Below are 13,655 nucleotides of genomic sequence, written 5' to 3'. Positions count from 1 at the left end.
AATTTATGAAAGTATGTGCAGTATACGGTCGCTGGCGAGTATTCGGGAATTTTCGAATATTTGGAAATTCACGAATATCAGTTTTCGAATACAAATCGAATACGAATCGAATATCAAACATATTCGATTCGTATTCGAAATTTCGAATATTCGCACACCCCTATTTTTCATCGAACCTGTCACACAAAGCCTGCTTCAAACACAGCATTTATTTTCATTAATTCTATTTAATTAATTAACTAATTACAATTCAACAACCGAACTTTTCCTATTTCAAGATCTACTCACGCACCACCTAACAAAATGAAACTTTTGCACATTTATCTCCACAGAACGACATATAATCGTTGCGGACACATTATGCTGGCGCGACATAACCATATGCCAAGTCAATCAACAGCTCAAAATGGGAATGGTGTGTTTGAGGGAATCCACCAAGGTGCAGTAAATTTGTAACAATAGAGTAATTACTCTCTAACATCCACCCGAGAGCAGCCATACAGCTACAGAGGAGCTGCATGGCTGCACCTGGGTGTATTCTAATCACATCGAATCCCTGATTAACGAATCAATAGTTTATTCACACTGGCACTCCCACTGACATGAAAGTCGATGGCGCTCACTCTGAGCTAGGCATAGAAACATTTTAACTCCAAAAAGCTTGTACACGTAATAAAGGTCTCGAAATGTGACGAGAATAATGGGGCTCATAGTAGATTTACACCATGTGGGAGGACATTGTAACCCTTACTATGGCCCCCCCAAACTGGCCCACACCACTAGTACTATAGCCCCACATTCAGTGAGGCATTGGTGTAATCCCTAAACTCATTACAGCAAGGAATGTCTATTTTTCCACGTCAACCAAGTGGCATCAATGTCACGTTAGCCCGAGACAGCACTGTGTAAAGACACAGGGCTCATATTTCTGGGCTTGTACTTGTAGTAAGGGGAGTAGCGTCCAATTAGGAACATGTCACGCCCCTTCCATGTGAACCTGAAAATGATGAAAACAACGGTTAGGACCCAGCCTGCAGTGTGACGAAAGAGAAGGAAACACGTTCGATTCTCCGTTATTCCAACTCAAACAAAACCTGCTCAAATCACATGGAATTTAAGCTAAAGGGAGCCTTTCATGCAAAATCACTGCATACACTCATGCATCTGAACTGGGCGCCTTCCTTCATCGAACTACATGCGAATTTGATTGGACCAAAATAATAAAGTTCCGCTGTACCAGAAATGCCGTACCTCAGCATTCCACGATACAGTCCTCTTGGTGAAAACTTTGGGTGGTGAAAAAGGCCAAAACAAGAGCAAAGCACTCGCAAAGTTTCCAAGTCATCTTTTGTGGCTTGATGATAATATATGCTGATTGCACGCCTGGAAAAAATGCACTCTTACAATTACAACCTTCTCAGCCTGACTATAATTACTGAGAAAATAATCCTAACTTGGCACAGCTCCTACCTCCCAAGTGACATAATACAAGGCGACAAAACAGATTCAGGTGACAAAATCTGAAGAAATTAAAAGCTTGCTCTGTGAAAAGCAAACATTTACTTTTTCCTGCAGCTGAACTCCAATTTTTGGCAGTTAACTGCTGGACAGAATTTCCAGTTCTAAGCACATGAGAATCAAGCACCCCACATTCAAGAATGCCACTCATAAGTGGCTCATGACACGTGACCATGTGAACATTCAAGGCCAGGGTGCACCCAGAACTGAAAGATGAAACACACAAAGGTCACTTGCTCTTAATTTCTGGCATGCAGTCCCCCACTCTCTTCTTGGTTGAACCCTGGGCTAGGTTTCCACACCACAAGTTGTTAGGCTAGCGCACTTGCATGCACACAATGATGCATGTAATTTACCTCTGCTTCCTCCAAATTAACAACCTTCTGTCCTCGGTGCTGTTTTCCTTACCACACCTGCTGTAAAACAGCTTTTCCAAAGGCTCCCTCTCGGCACATGCAGCCTCTCCTCTCCCTCGCACAGAATGTGCCCTGCATGCTCTCCTCCTCTGATCAGAGGACATGCTCACACTGCAGGAGAACACTGGGGCTTGTAGTTAGAAGATGCAGCCTTCGTTCAGTTTTTCTCAACCTGCACTGTGTTCAGTCGATGCACCAGACTGTTGTCATAATGTGTACAGCATACCACTTGGTACCTGAGAAATGTCCCCTCCCAGAGTCAATGTACCAATCTGGCACTGGACGGAGGATACCTTACTTAGCAAAGTGGCTAGTTTTCACTGCTGCCACTGCTTGAGTGTGGTTTGTCATACAATGATCCTTAGTGCTGTCCATTAGTGCATGTAGCACTGCACAGTACGAGCAACACATCTGCTATCACATGCATCACTGGGAATGTGTACATACGTAAAACTCAATCCTCGCCTTCTTTCACTCTAAATTCTGCCCTGCCATCTTATGACAAGCAGCCCGAAGTTGAGTGTGGGCCACTTGTCACTACATGAGTGTGGGAACAGGCTAGCGGTGGCAGCAATGACAGTGACGAAAAGCATGGCATGCCTTCAACAACCAGTGCACTCACCTGTTTGATGCAGCTGAACTGGACAGGTGAGGAAGCCACGACCCTGCACTGCACAGCGCAAGGTATCGCTGAATGAGTGTCCATGTCTCGCTCGTGCTCAGCAAGCCGTGCAAGACTTTCTCGTAGTGGGAGCGCTCAAGAGCTTCCACACCCTCGATGGTCACTCCCAGCTCCCTGGATGGCCACAAAGATGGTACTATACAACATCAACAGCAGCAGCTGCACACTGCACAGCTGTTCCAGTGTAAAGCCACTGCACATGCACACAAAACGCTTACCTATGAAAAAAAAACTGGTGCACTGTTACGACTGCTAAGAAGAAGCTTGCATAAGGATGCAACAGCAGAATTTGGAACACCCCACTTAACTCTGACGCTTGTTAGCACAGCAGGTCCTTTTGCTTTCACACACGCAGGCACACACACAAAAAAAGAGAAGCTTGGCTTCCATGGCTTCTACATAGTGTAACTACAAATCAAGTTGCCTTTTTTACGTTCAGAAATGTACATATCCTAAACTGTAACAAACCACTGAGACACATATACTGCATACACAAGCATGTTTATATTTATGTTTTGAACAAGGAAAATTTACGCACAACGTAATAGACTAACACAGGTTCTGGCCTGTACCACTCGCCCCTGAAAGCAAGCAGTTGCCAAGAAAATGAAGGCACAGCAATGGTGTTGAAATCATGTGTGGAAATGAGAAAAATCCCATGAACATTGCATCTAATGCACCTTGTCATAGACACTGCTTACACCACTAGTTATGCTCAAAGACACAGCTGAACCAAAGAAAAATACATGCACCTCTATAACAGCAGCACCTTCTCAATGCAAACATTTTCCAGGCATAGAATTCTTCATTTGCACGCAACCCGCTGCATACAAGGTTAGGTTGCGATCCTGGGATGGTAGCACCAAAAAAAGGTGTGCGAATATTTTAAACTTGCACATTTCAAATAGTACAGAGAACACAATATTCAGCAAGCTCTTATCTGAGAGTCCAATTCTGTTTAGAGCAATCAGTGATTTCTGAAACATTTCACAGCTAAAGTACATAATGCTTTGAGGCTATATAAGAAGCACTATAGAAGGGTTTCATGATTTCACACAATGGATATTTTTGTAACAGTATATTAAAGTTTTTTGGTTAAGTTTATTTTTCAGACACACTCTGTTTTATTCCCACATAAGCCATGAGTTTGGTGGTGCAGTGTGCACTACTGCCTTCACTCCAAAGTACACAGTGACCTGCGAACCTATTCTGATGCCATGCAAGTTCTTTCTCTTGTGCCTGTGATTAGTATAGATTGAAATTTTGAACAGCGATTGTATTACACAATCCTTCTGTAGCAACACACTGCACCTTGGTACTTTTCGCAGTACAGAAAGACACACTCATCAGAGCAATGTCATCCAGTAGAACGAACTGATGCCGCCATCTGTTGGAATAAAACAGGGTGAGCACACGCGCCTTTCCATTAAGGGCCATCCCTTCCTGGCAGATGGTGGCACTGGTCCTGTCTGCTGGCTGAACTCATTTTTCCTGATGGCCCCCTCTGCAAGCAAGACCAGCTTCTTCCCTTCAAGTACAGGAACGAGGCAACTTCTATATTAACCCTCACTAGCTCGACACTGGGAAACAAAAACACTTTCAGGTAAACAGACACAATTTCAAAACCAGAAAAGCAGCAAAATTTTAAATATACTGATCATAGGTCATAGAAAGCAAAATAGATGTGAATTCTTACAATATTGTAAAATTTCATGTCTAACTTGCTTTACAGTGTAATCCACTTATAACGATAACAGATATAATGATATATCACTTACAGTGATCAAATTCTTTAGCGTTATCAATTCTCCCATTGCACCTATGTAAAAATAAACCGCATATAACAATACAATTATCGGCGAAATAACAGATGCAATGATAGGATTCCGGCTGCCCGGAAGGTTTGGTTTATGGGTGTTAACGCCCCAAAGTGATTCAGGCTGTGAGGGATGCCGTAGAGAAGGGCTCCGGAAATTTCGAGTTCTTTAAAGTGCACTGACATCGCACAGTACACAGGCCTCTAGCATTTTGCCTCCATCGAAACGCGACCGCTGCTGCCGGGATCAAACCTGCGTCTTTTGGGTCAGCAGCGAAGCGCCACAACCACTGAGCTACAACGCTGCTCAGAAAGTGTTTACGACAAAATTTGTCTCAAAATTTGATTTAAAAAAATAATTTAAAGTGAATGACGTAGGAACTTCGCAAATGGGCTGACGTGGCTAAATCTGTGGGAGAGCGTTGCCTACGGCCTTGGGAACCAAGCACTATCATCGTCGCAACAGCTGGAGGGAGGAGCATGCTTGGCTGTGCTTAACGCTGTCACACACAACTGCAGGTTCTGGCCATTTATGTGTTTGTGAACTGGGTACAAAGTGACGCCAACTAAGTGCAAGGCAATATCTCTGAACACCTCCCCCTCCTCCCCCCATTTTTGTAGTTGAGATGGTTGAGAATTTTTTTTTTACGGGTTAGCTTTTCTTGGCGCATTCCCATTTCGTGCTGTCCGCAGTGCAGATCTTGGTAGCACGCCAAGATGCTGTGAGCCAATAACATCGCGGTGTGTTTATCTTTTGATGGGAGCTCCAGAGGAGGTGGGGGTGGCTCTCTTGGCAAGCTTGGCAGAGCACCAAGCACAACAGTGCCACTGGCGGTGGGTACATGTATGAGGGAATATGTGGGTGTGTTCTTTTTGCTTTTTTTGCCGGCACAGATATAACGATAATCTGTTATAACAATCGGAGTTTCTGGTTTTTCTCAATATTGTTATAAGTGAAAAAACTGAGAGGTAACTAGGTTCCCTTTGCACAGCACCACGGTGGCAGGTCAAAAGCCAACTAAGGTGGCTTTCTCGCACAAAAGCTATCACAATTTTGATCACCATGGCACTTGACATGAGCAGAGGATGGCAGCTGGAAAGCTACATCTGATCATGTCGTTGTTCTGGGCCACCATCAATGGGTGCAAGAGGCGTTAACGGGTGCTGGCCACATGGCTACTGGCTGTTCTTGCTGTTATGTCTTCGGTGGCACTGTTGGCAAATGAGAGATAAAACATGAACCGTGGCACGAATGCTTGCCGCACCACCCTTGTAGCGGGCATAGCTTGACGTCTGGCAGTTCGATATAGTATCGGTTTTATGGCAAACTGCGTGCAATATATAAACAAGGAAATGCATGTGTTTGTTAAAAATATTTAGGAACAGTTCGATACAGCCTATAACTCGTAATATCTGTGTTCGTTATAACGAAGTTTGACTAATACCTTGGTACCAAACAATTTTTTGGACTTTTTGCGACCTGAAAGGTGGTCTAATTTAACAGTTCGAAAAATGCATGAACTTGAAAAAATCAGTTTACCAAGACAAAGTTGATTTGAGAAAATTTATAATATTCCACTGGACCCTTCTACAAGTGATAATATACTAACTAGTCAGAGAGAGAGAGATAGACACAACACATGCAATCCTGGTCCTTCCGACTCGCTTCTGTGGTCCCTTGTCCTAGTTCCGGTTTCGAATAACGGTCGTTACAACATAATCAAAGGGCACCTGAACAGATTTGAGAACTTGGCGACGTTAAAGGGGTCGAAATTTGTGAAAGTTGCAGGTATAGAATGCAAAGTGTTTTTGTGCTAGCATTTGAAATGGCGACCTAATCGCTGAATTAAGCCATTTAGGAGTTCGGGCTTCCCCGCAGTGCACGCCACGAGGCAAGGGCCTCAACGATGACTTCATGTACGGTGGCGCTACACTTAAGGTGAAGAAACTGTTGCCTGTAGAAAGAAAGCTAACGCCATTAAAGATAAACCTCACGAAGCGTTGCTTGCCAGCATTGGATGACAGGGCAGCAAGCGGGCGACAGTAGCAAGAATTTGAGATTACAGCAACAATGACGTCACCATCAGTTTTTCTGCACTTCTCCGACAATTACACCACCAACATAAAACTACATGGTATCCTGCACATAGAGTCTTGTTACATTCGAACCCTTGAATCGCCTCGAATTCTCAAGAAACATTCCAGCTTCTCTCTAAGCAGGCATCTGCAGTCAACTACATTGTTGAGGTATATACTGTACAAAAGCATGTAAGGACTGCATCAATGTACGGGCCGCACCCAAACTTTTGCGAGTAGCCTTCCAAATGCACGTGCCGTGGCCTGTGCCGTGGCCTCCACGACCACTCCGGCTGCGAGCACCAGTGTGCTTGATCGCGGAGGCCACGCATGCACACAGGAGATTCCAGGTGCCGCCCACGGATGGCGCCAGAGGCCGCGGGTCATCATCATCATCGTCAACTTTTCCCTCTGCCGCGAGCTCCCGCTATTCATATCGGCATCATCACCAGCTCCAGCTTTTTGTGGCTGTCAAAGGCACGGGAATTGTGGCAGCGTGTTTGTTCACCGTAGTTCTGGCTTTCATGTGCTGCCGCCGAGCCTTGCAATTTTAGCACGATCGGCAAGCACCTTAACAGCTACACGCTGGAAGTTTGGGAAGTGCGAACAATGGCTACGCGTTGACAACGGACATACTGCGCGACTTCTTGAGAGATGAGCATGCACCAGAGCACAGCACCATCTTCGAGTCTGAAGACTACAGTTACAATTACACATAGAATAAAGGCCACAGATTCCCTGATTGGTTTGTTTGTACATAGAAATTTTTTTGTTCCCGCATCGCACACCCTGAAAATTGGCCCTCGAATCCGAAAGAAAAAAAAAAGTGCGGCCCTTACACGTGTTTATACGGTACTTGCTTCCTCTCAGGGCCTGCGTCACTGAGGATGCAACATTGGTACACATTCCTCGCGAGTTGTGAGGATGGCTCCTTTTCTTGTTGAGGGCCAACTCCACATGGCCCCACAAGGCGAGAGAGGAGCTCATTCTTGCTGCATCCTGAGAGACGGCCACAGGTGATAAAATTCACCCTTGCACAGCACAGTAGCCAAGTGATTTTTCGGACTCCAATAATTCTGACTTCCTTGAGGAACAGTCACGCACCTCATAGGAATGTGTGCGTATCCACAACCATCATATTAGACTGTGTATGAGTCCACTGTCTTTTCGGCCTAACATAGACACGAGCGACCACCGCTGTCACAACCAGGCACCATCTTGGACTTAAACAGCCAGTCTATCGGACTGGCATGGCTCGGCTATTTGTTCCTCACTCTTCATTGTCACACAGGTGGTCTGCAAAGAGCAGCGTGGCTCAGCACCATCCGTGGGGTGGGGGAGACAGGGGACTGGGTGCAGGCACTCGCTTCCTCTTGCTGTGGGTTCCCTTTCTCGGAACATCATTGCCCATACAAACAGGCTGCTCTTGCTTTGCACGTATTGCAGCGCGTTCACGGCACTGTCTGGTACCGTTGATGTGAGGTGATACGGACTTGACGAAAGCAGGATTTTCAGTCAGATACAATCCAATATTACTGCTTGCAAACGAAACACGGAAAACGACGAAGTGCACAGTTTTTAAAGCGGATTTTTCACGAAAAAGGGACTGTTTTCAAGTTCACAGATTTTGCGGACTGTTCGGTTATTTGGACCATTTTTCGGGTCCCTCCAAGAGTTTGAAAAATCAGTCGGCAACTGTATTTTGGCCAGGTATGGCTGCTGCCTACTCCTCTTTAAGCCTCTTCTTAATACATAGCCTTTGTCAAAAATTTAGAGAACAACAAGTTTGCTGCTGGGTCAAGCAGTAACAATGCACTCAAGGAGGAAGCACCCTGCAGGGCAGAAGCAAATCTCATCATCATCACCATCAGTCTGACTACACCCACTGCAGGGCAAAAGCCTCTGCCATGTCTCTCCAATTAACCCTGTCCCTTGCCAGCTGTGCCCACCCTATGCCTGCAAACTTCTTAATCTCAACCGCCCACCTAACCTTCTGCCGCCCCCTGCTACGCTTACTTTCTCTTGGAATCCACTCTGTTGCCCTTAAGGGCCAGCGGTTATCTTGCCTTCGCACTACATTCCCTGCCCAAGCCCATTTCTTCATCTTGATTTCGAATAGGATGTCAGTAACCTGCGTTTGTTCCCTCACCCACTCTGCCCGCTTCCAGTCTCTTAACATTACACCTATCACTTTTCTTTACATGGCTCGCTGTGTCGTCCTTAAATTAAGCTGAACCCTTTTCGTTAGCCTCCACGTTTCTGCCTCGTAGGTGAGTACCGGTAAGATACAGCTGCTGTACACTTTTCTCTTGAGGGAAATTGGTAAACTGCCATTCACAGTCCAAGAGAACCTGCCATATGCGCTCCACGCCGTTCTTATCCTTCTGGTCATTTTCCTCTCATGATCCGGATCAGCAGTCACTACCTGCCCTAAGTAGACGTATTCCTTTACCACTTCCAGGCTCTCGCTGCCAATTGCGAGCTGCTGTTCCCTTGCTAGACTGCTGAACGTTACTTTGGTTTTCTGCATGTTAAATTTAAGACCTACCGTTCTGCTCTGCCTGTCTAACTCATTAATCATGCTTTGAAGCTCATCTCCTGAGTCACTTAGTAACGCAATGTCATGAGCAAATCACAACTTATTTAGGTATTCCCCGTTAACTCTTATCCTCAACTGTTCCCAATCCAGGCCTCGGAACACCTCTTGTAAACAGGCGGTGAATAGCATTGGCGAGATTGTGTCTCCCTGCCTGGCGCCCTTCCTTATTAGAATTTTATTCCTGACTTTATGGAGGACTATTGTAGCTGTGCAGTTGATATATATATATCTTCCAGTATCTTGACATAAGGCTCCTCTACACCTTGATTACGCAATGCCCATATGACTGCTGAGGTTTCCACCAAGTCAAATGCTTTCTCGTAATCAATGAAGGTTATATGTAGGGGCTGGTTATATTCTGCGCATTGCTCCATCACACGATTGATAGTGTGAATATGATCTTTTGTGGAATATCCTTTACGAAGCCTGCCTGATCATTTGGTTGATTAAAGCCTAAGGTTGTCTTGACTCTATTAGCGATTACCTTAGTAAATACCTTGTATGCAACGGACAGTAAGCTGATTGGTCTGTAATGTTTCAAGTCCTTGGCGTCTTTCTTCTTATGAATTAAGATAACGATTGCATTCTTCCAAGCTTCTGGTACAGTCGAGGTCACAAGGCATTGCATATACAGGGTGGCTAGTTTCTCTAGCACGATCTCCCTTCCATCCAACAGACCTGCTGTTGCCTGATCCTCACCAGCTGCTTTTCCCCTTTGCATTGCTCCTAAGGCTTTCTTTACTTCCTCTTTCGTTACTGGCAAGATGATGCATTGCTGTGCGCTACTGTCTCTCTCATTCTGATTACATTGGCTACTGTACAGATTTGTGTAAAACTCTTCGGCTACTTTAACTATCTTTTCCATATTGCTAATGACAATGCCCTCCTTGTCTCTTAACGCATACATCTGGTTTTTACCTATGCCTAGTTTCCTCTTCACCACTTTTAGGCTATCTGTGTTATTTAGAGCATGCTCGATTCTCTCTATATATAACTTCCTTATGTCGGCTACCCCCCCCTTGCGCTTATTTATTAAGTTCGATAGCTCTGCTAGTTCTATTCTATCTGTAGGATTGGACGCCCTCATGATTTGGCGTTTTTTAATCAGATCTTTCGTCTCCTGAGATAGCTTGCCGGTATCCTGTCGAACTGTCCTGCCGCCTACTTCTACTCCGCACTCCGTAATGATGGCTGTCAGATTATCGTTCACTGTATGAACATTAAGCAAACCTAGTGGCCTTTAAACAGCCGACAGAGGCTGTAGCTGCCAAATTTCGCTTTTGCCAAACATGCAGCTGTAGTGAAATATGGCTAAATGAGAGTGGAGCAACAATGCACAGAGACATCAAGAGGATAAATGGGGCCCCTCACATATCGGTCACCCGCTCACGTGAGAGCAGTGCCTCGAGGGCTTCCCCCTCAGTTCCATGACTGGCGTCTGGAACCCGCATCACTCGGGAGACATCTGGTGAGACCGTGTCGCCGCCACTTGCTGATCCGTCCAGGGCGAAGCGCATCTCACACCAGCTCTGTGCTGGGAAGCTTCTTCGCACCAGAATGCCCATGCCAGTCAGGCTCTCAACACGGAAGACCTTCCTGTTGTTCCCAGAAACACCCTGGAAACCTGGGGACGAGAAAAACAAGAAATGAGCCTAGTTGTTCACTGCACCATCATCATCATCAGCCTTGCTGCGCCCACTGCAGGGCAAAGGCCTCTCCCATGTCTCTCCAATTAACCCTGTGCTTTGCCAGCTGCATAAACCCTTTGCCTGCAATCTTCTTAATCTCATCCGCCCACCTAACCTTCTGCCGCCCCTTGCTACGCTTACTTTCTCTTGGAATCCACTCCGTTAGCCTTAAGGACCAGCAGTTATCTTGCCTTTGCATAACATGCCCTGCCCAAGCCCATTTCTTACTCTTGATTTCGATTAGGATGTCAGTAACCCGCATTTGTTCCCTCACCCACTCTGCCCGCTTCCGGTCTCTTAACGTTACACCTATCATTTTTCTTTCCATGGCTCGCTGCGTTGTCCTTAACTTAAGCTGAACTCTTTTCATTAGTCTCCACATTTCTCCCCCGTAGGTGAGTACTGGTAAGATACAGCTGTTGTACACTTTTTCTCTTGAGGGATATTGGTAAACTGCCATTCATGATTGGAGAGAACCTGCCATATGTGCTCCACCACATTCTTATCCTTCAATTTACTTCCCTCTCATGATCCGGATCAGCTGTCACTACCTGCCCTAAGTAGACGTATTCCTTTACCACTTTCATGCCCTTGCTGCCAATTGTGAACTGCTGTTCCCTTGCTAGACTGTTGAACATTACCATGGTTTTCTGCATGTTAATGTTTAGACCCAGCGTTCTGCTCTGCCTGTCTAACTCATTGATCATGATTTGCAATTCACCTCCTGAGTCACTTAGTAACGCAATGTCATGAGCAAATCGCAGATTATTTAGGTATTCTCCATTTACTCTTATTCCCAACTGTTCCCAATTTAGGCCTCGGAATACCTCCTGTAAGCAGGCGGTGAATAGCATTGGCGAGATTGTGTCTCCTTGCCTGACGCCCTTCCTTATCGGAATTTTATTGCTGACTTTATGGAGGACTATAGTAGCTGTGCAGTTGCTATATATATCTTCCACTATTTTGACATAAGGCTTTTCTATGCCCTGATTACGCAATGCCTGTATGACTGCTGAGGTTTCCACTGAGTCGAATGCTTTCTCGTAATCAATGAAGGCTATATATAGAGGTTAGTTATATTCCGCGTATTTCTCTATCACCTGACTGATAATATCAAATACCTTGTATGCAACGGATAGGAAGCTGATCGGTCTGTAATGTTTCAAGTCCCTGGCTCCTCCCTTCTTATGAATTAAGATAATGTTTGCATTCTTACAAGCTTCTGGTACAGTCGAGGTCATTAGGCATTGCGTATACAGGGTGGCTAGTTTTTCTAGCACGATCTCCACAACATCCTTCAACAGATCTGCTGTTACCTGATCCTCCCCAGCTGCTTTTCCACTTTCCATTGCTCCTAAGGCTGTCTTTACTTCCTCTTTTGTTACTGGTGGGATGATGCATTGCTGTGCGCTACTGTCTCTCTCATTAACGCTCTGATTACATTGGCTACTGTACAGATTTGTGTAGAACTCTTCGGCTACGTTAACTATCTTATCCACATTGCTAATGACATTGCCCTCTTTGTCTCTTAATGCATACATTTGGTTTTTACCTATGCCTAGTTTCCTCTTCACTGCTTTTAGGCTACTGCCGTTCTTTAGAGCATGCTCGATTCTCTCCATATTAAACTTCCTTATGTCGGCTACCTTGCGCTTGTTTATTAACTTCGATAACTCTGTTTGTTCTATTCTGTCGGTAGGGTTAGACGCCCTCATGCTTTGGCGTTTCTTAATCAGACCTTTCAACACCTGAGATCACTTTCCGGTATCCTGTCTAACCGTCCTGCCGCCTACATCTACTGTGCACTCCGTAATCATGGCTGTCAGATTATCGTTCATTGTAGGAACATCAAGATCGTCTTCCTCAGTTAAAGCCGAATATCTGTTTTGCAGCGATATCCTGAATTCCTGTACTTTCCCTCTTAGCGCTAACTCGTTAATAGAGTTCCTCTTGACTAGCTTCTTCCGTTTCCCCTTCAAGTCTAAGCTAATTCGAGACCTTACCATTGTGTGGTCACTACAGCACACCTTTCAGAGGACGGCCACGTCCTAAACGATGCCAGGCTGAGAGCATAGTATGAAGTCGATTTCATTTTTAGTCTCACCACTGGGGCTCTTCCAGGCCCACTTCCTGTTCTCTCATTTGCGGAAGAAGGTATTCATGATCCGTAAATTATTTCTATCTGTGAATTGAACAAATAACTCTCCCCTGCTATTTCTAGAACCTATCCCATAGTTGCCTACCGCTTGGCCGCCAGCCTGCTTCTTGCCCACCTTCGCATTGAAGTCGCCCATCAGTACAGTGTACTGTGATTTTACTTTATTCATTGCCGATTCCACGTCTTCACAGAAACTTTCAACGGTCTGGTGATCATGGCTGGATGTGGGTGCGTAGGCCTGCACCACTTTCAGCTTGTACCTCTTATTAGACCTAATTACAATACCTGCTACCCTCTCGTTAATACTATAGAACTACTCTACGTTGCAAGCTATATCCTGATTAATGAGGAATCCCACACCTAATTCTCGTCTATACGCTAATCCGCTATAGCACAGTATGTGTCCGTCCTTTAGTACTGTATACTCCTCACATGTCCTCCTCACTTCAGTAAGCCCTATGATATCCCATTTAATTCCCGCTAGTTCCTCGAACAGCACTGCTAGGCTAGCCTCACTAGATAAAGTTCTAGCGTCAAACATTGCCAGGTTCAGATTCCAATGGCGGCCTGTCCGGAGCTAGAAATTCTTAGCACCCTCCGCTGCGTCACAGGTCTGACCGCCGCCTTGGTCAGTTGCTCCGCATCCGCTGAGGACTGAGGCCGAGGGTTAATTGGTTTGTTCATAGAAGGTTTCAATTTCAC

The 13,655-nt window shown here is 45.4% G+C and overlaps 1 protein-coding gene across 3 annotated transcripts in view; it reads right to left on the bottom strand.

The window, feature by feature from the left end:
• Positions 1 to 560: 560 nt before the first annotated feature.
• Positions 561 to 13,655, bottom strand: part of LOC144098255 (protein O-linked-mannose beta-1,2-N-acetylglucosaminyltransferase 1-like) — a 49,758-nt gene continuing 36,663 nt past the window's right edge. For 2 of the 3 annotated variants that reach the window (XM_077630760.1, XM_077630761.1), the window contains exons 16-19: positions 10,479 to 10,731; positions 2,557 to 2,730; positions 1,252 to 1,383; positions 561 to 997 (exon numbers count right to left, since the gene is read on the bottom strand). In XM_077630760.1, coding sequence (XP_077486886.1) covers positions 886 to 997; positions 1,252 to 1,383; positions 2,557 to 2,730; positions 10,479 to 10,731 — 671 coding nt within the window. In that variant the 3' untranslated portion in view covers positions 561 to 885. The remainder of the gene's footprint in view (positions 998 to 1,251; positions 1,384 to 2,556; positions 2,731 to 10,478; positions 10,732 to 13,655) is intronic. The other variant, XM_077630762.1, reaches the window with a different exon arrangement.

The sequence above is a fragment of the Amblyomma americanum genome, chromosome 7, assembly GCF_052857255.1.
Source record: "Amblyomma americanum isolate KBUSLIRL-KWMA chromosome 7, ASM5285725v1, whole genome shotgun sequence".
Classification (NCBI taxonomy): Eukaryota; Metazoa; Arthropoda; class Arachnida; order Ixodida; family Ixodidae; genus Amblyomma; species Amblyomma americanum.
Note: the sequence above shows the minus strand (reverse complement) of the source record. Positions and strands in the feature narration are given on the sequence as shown.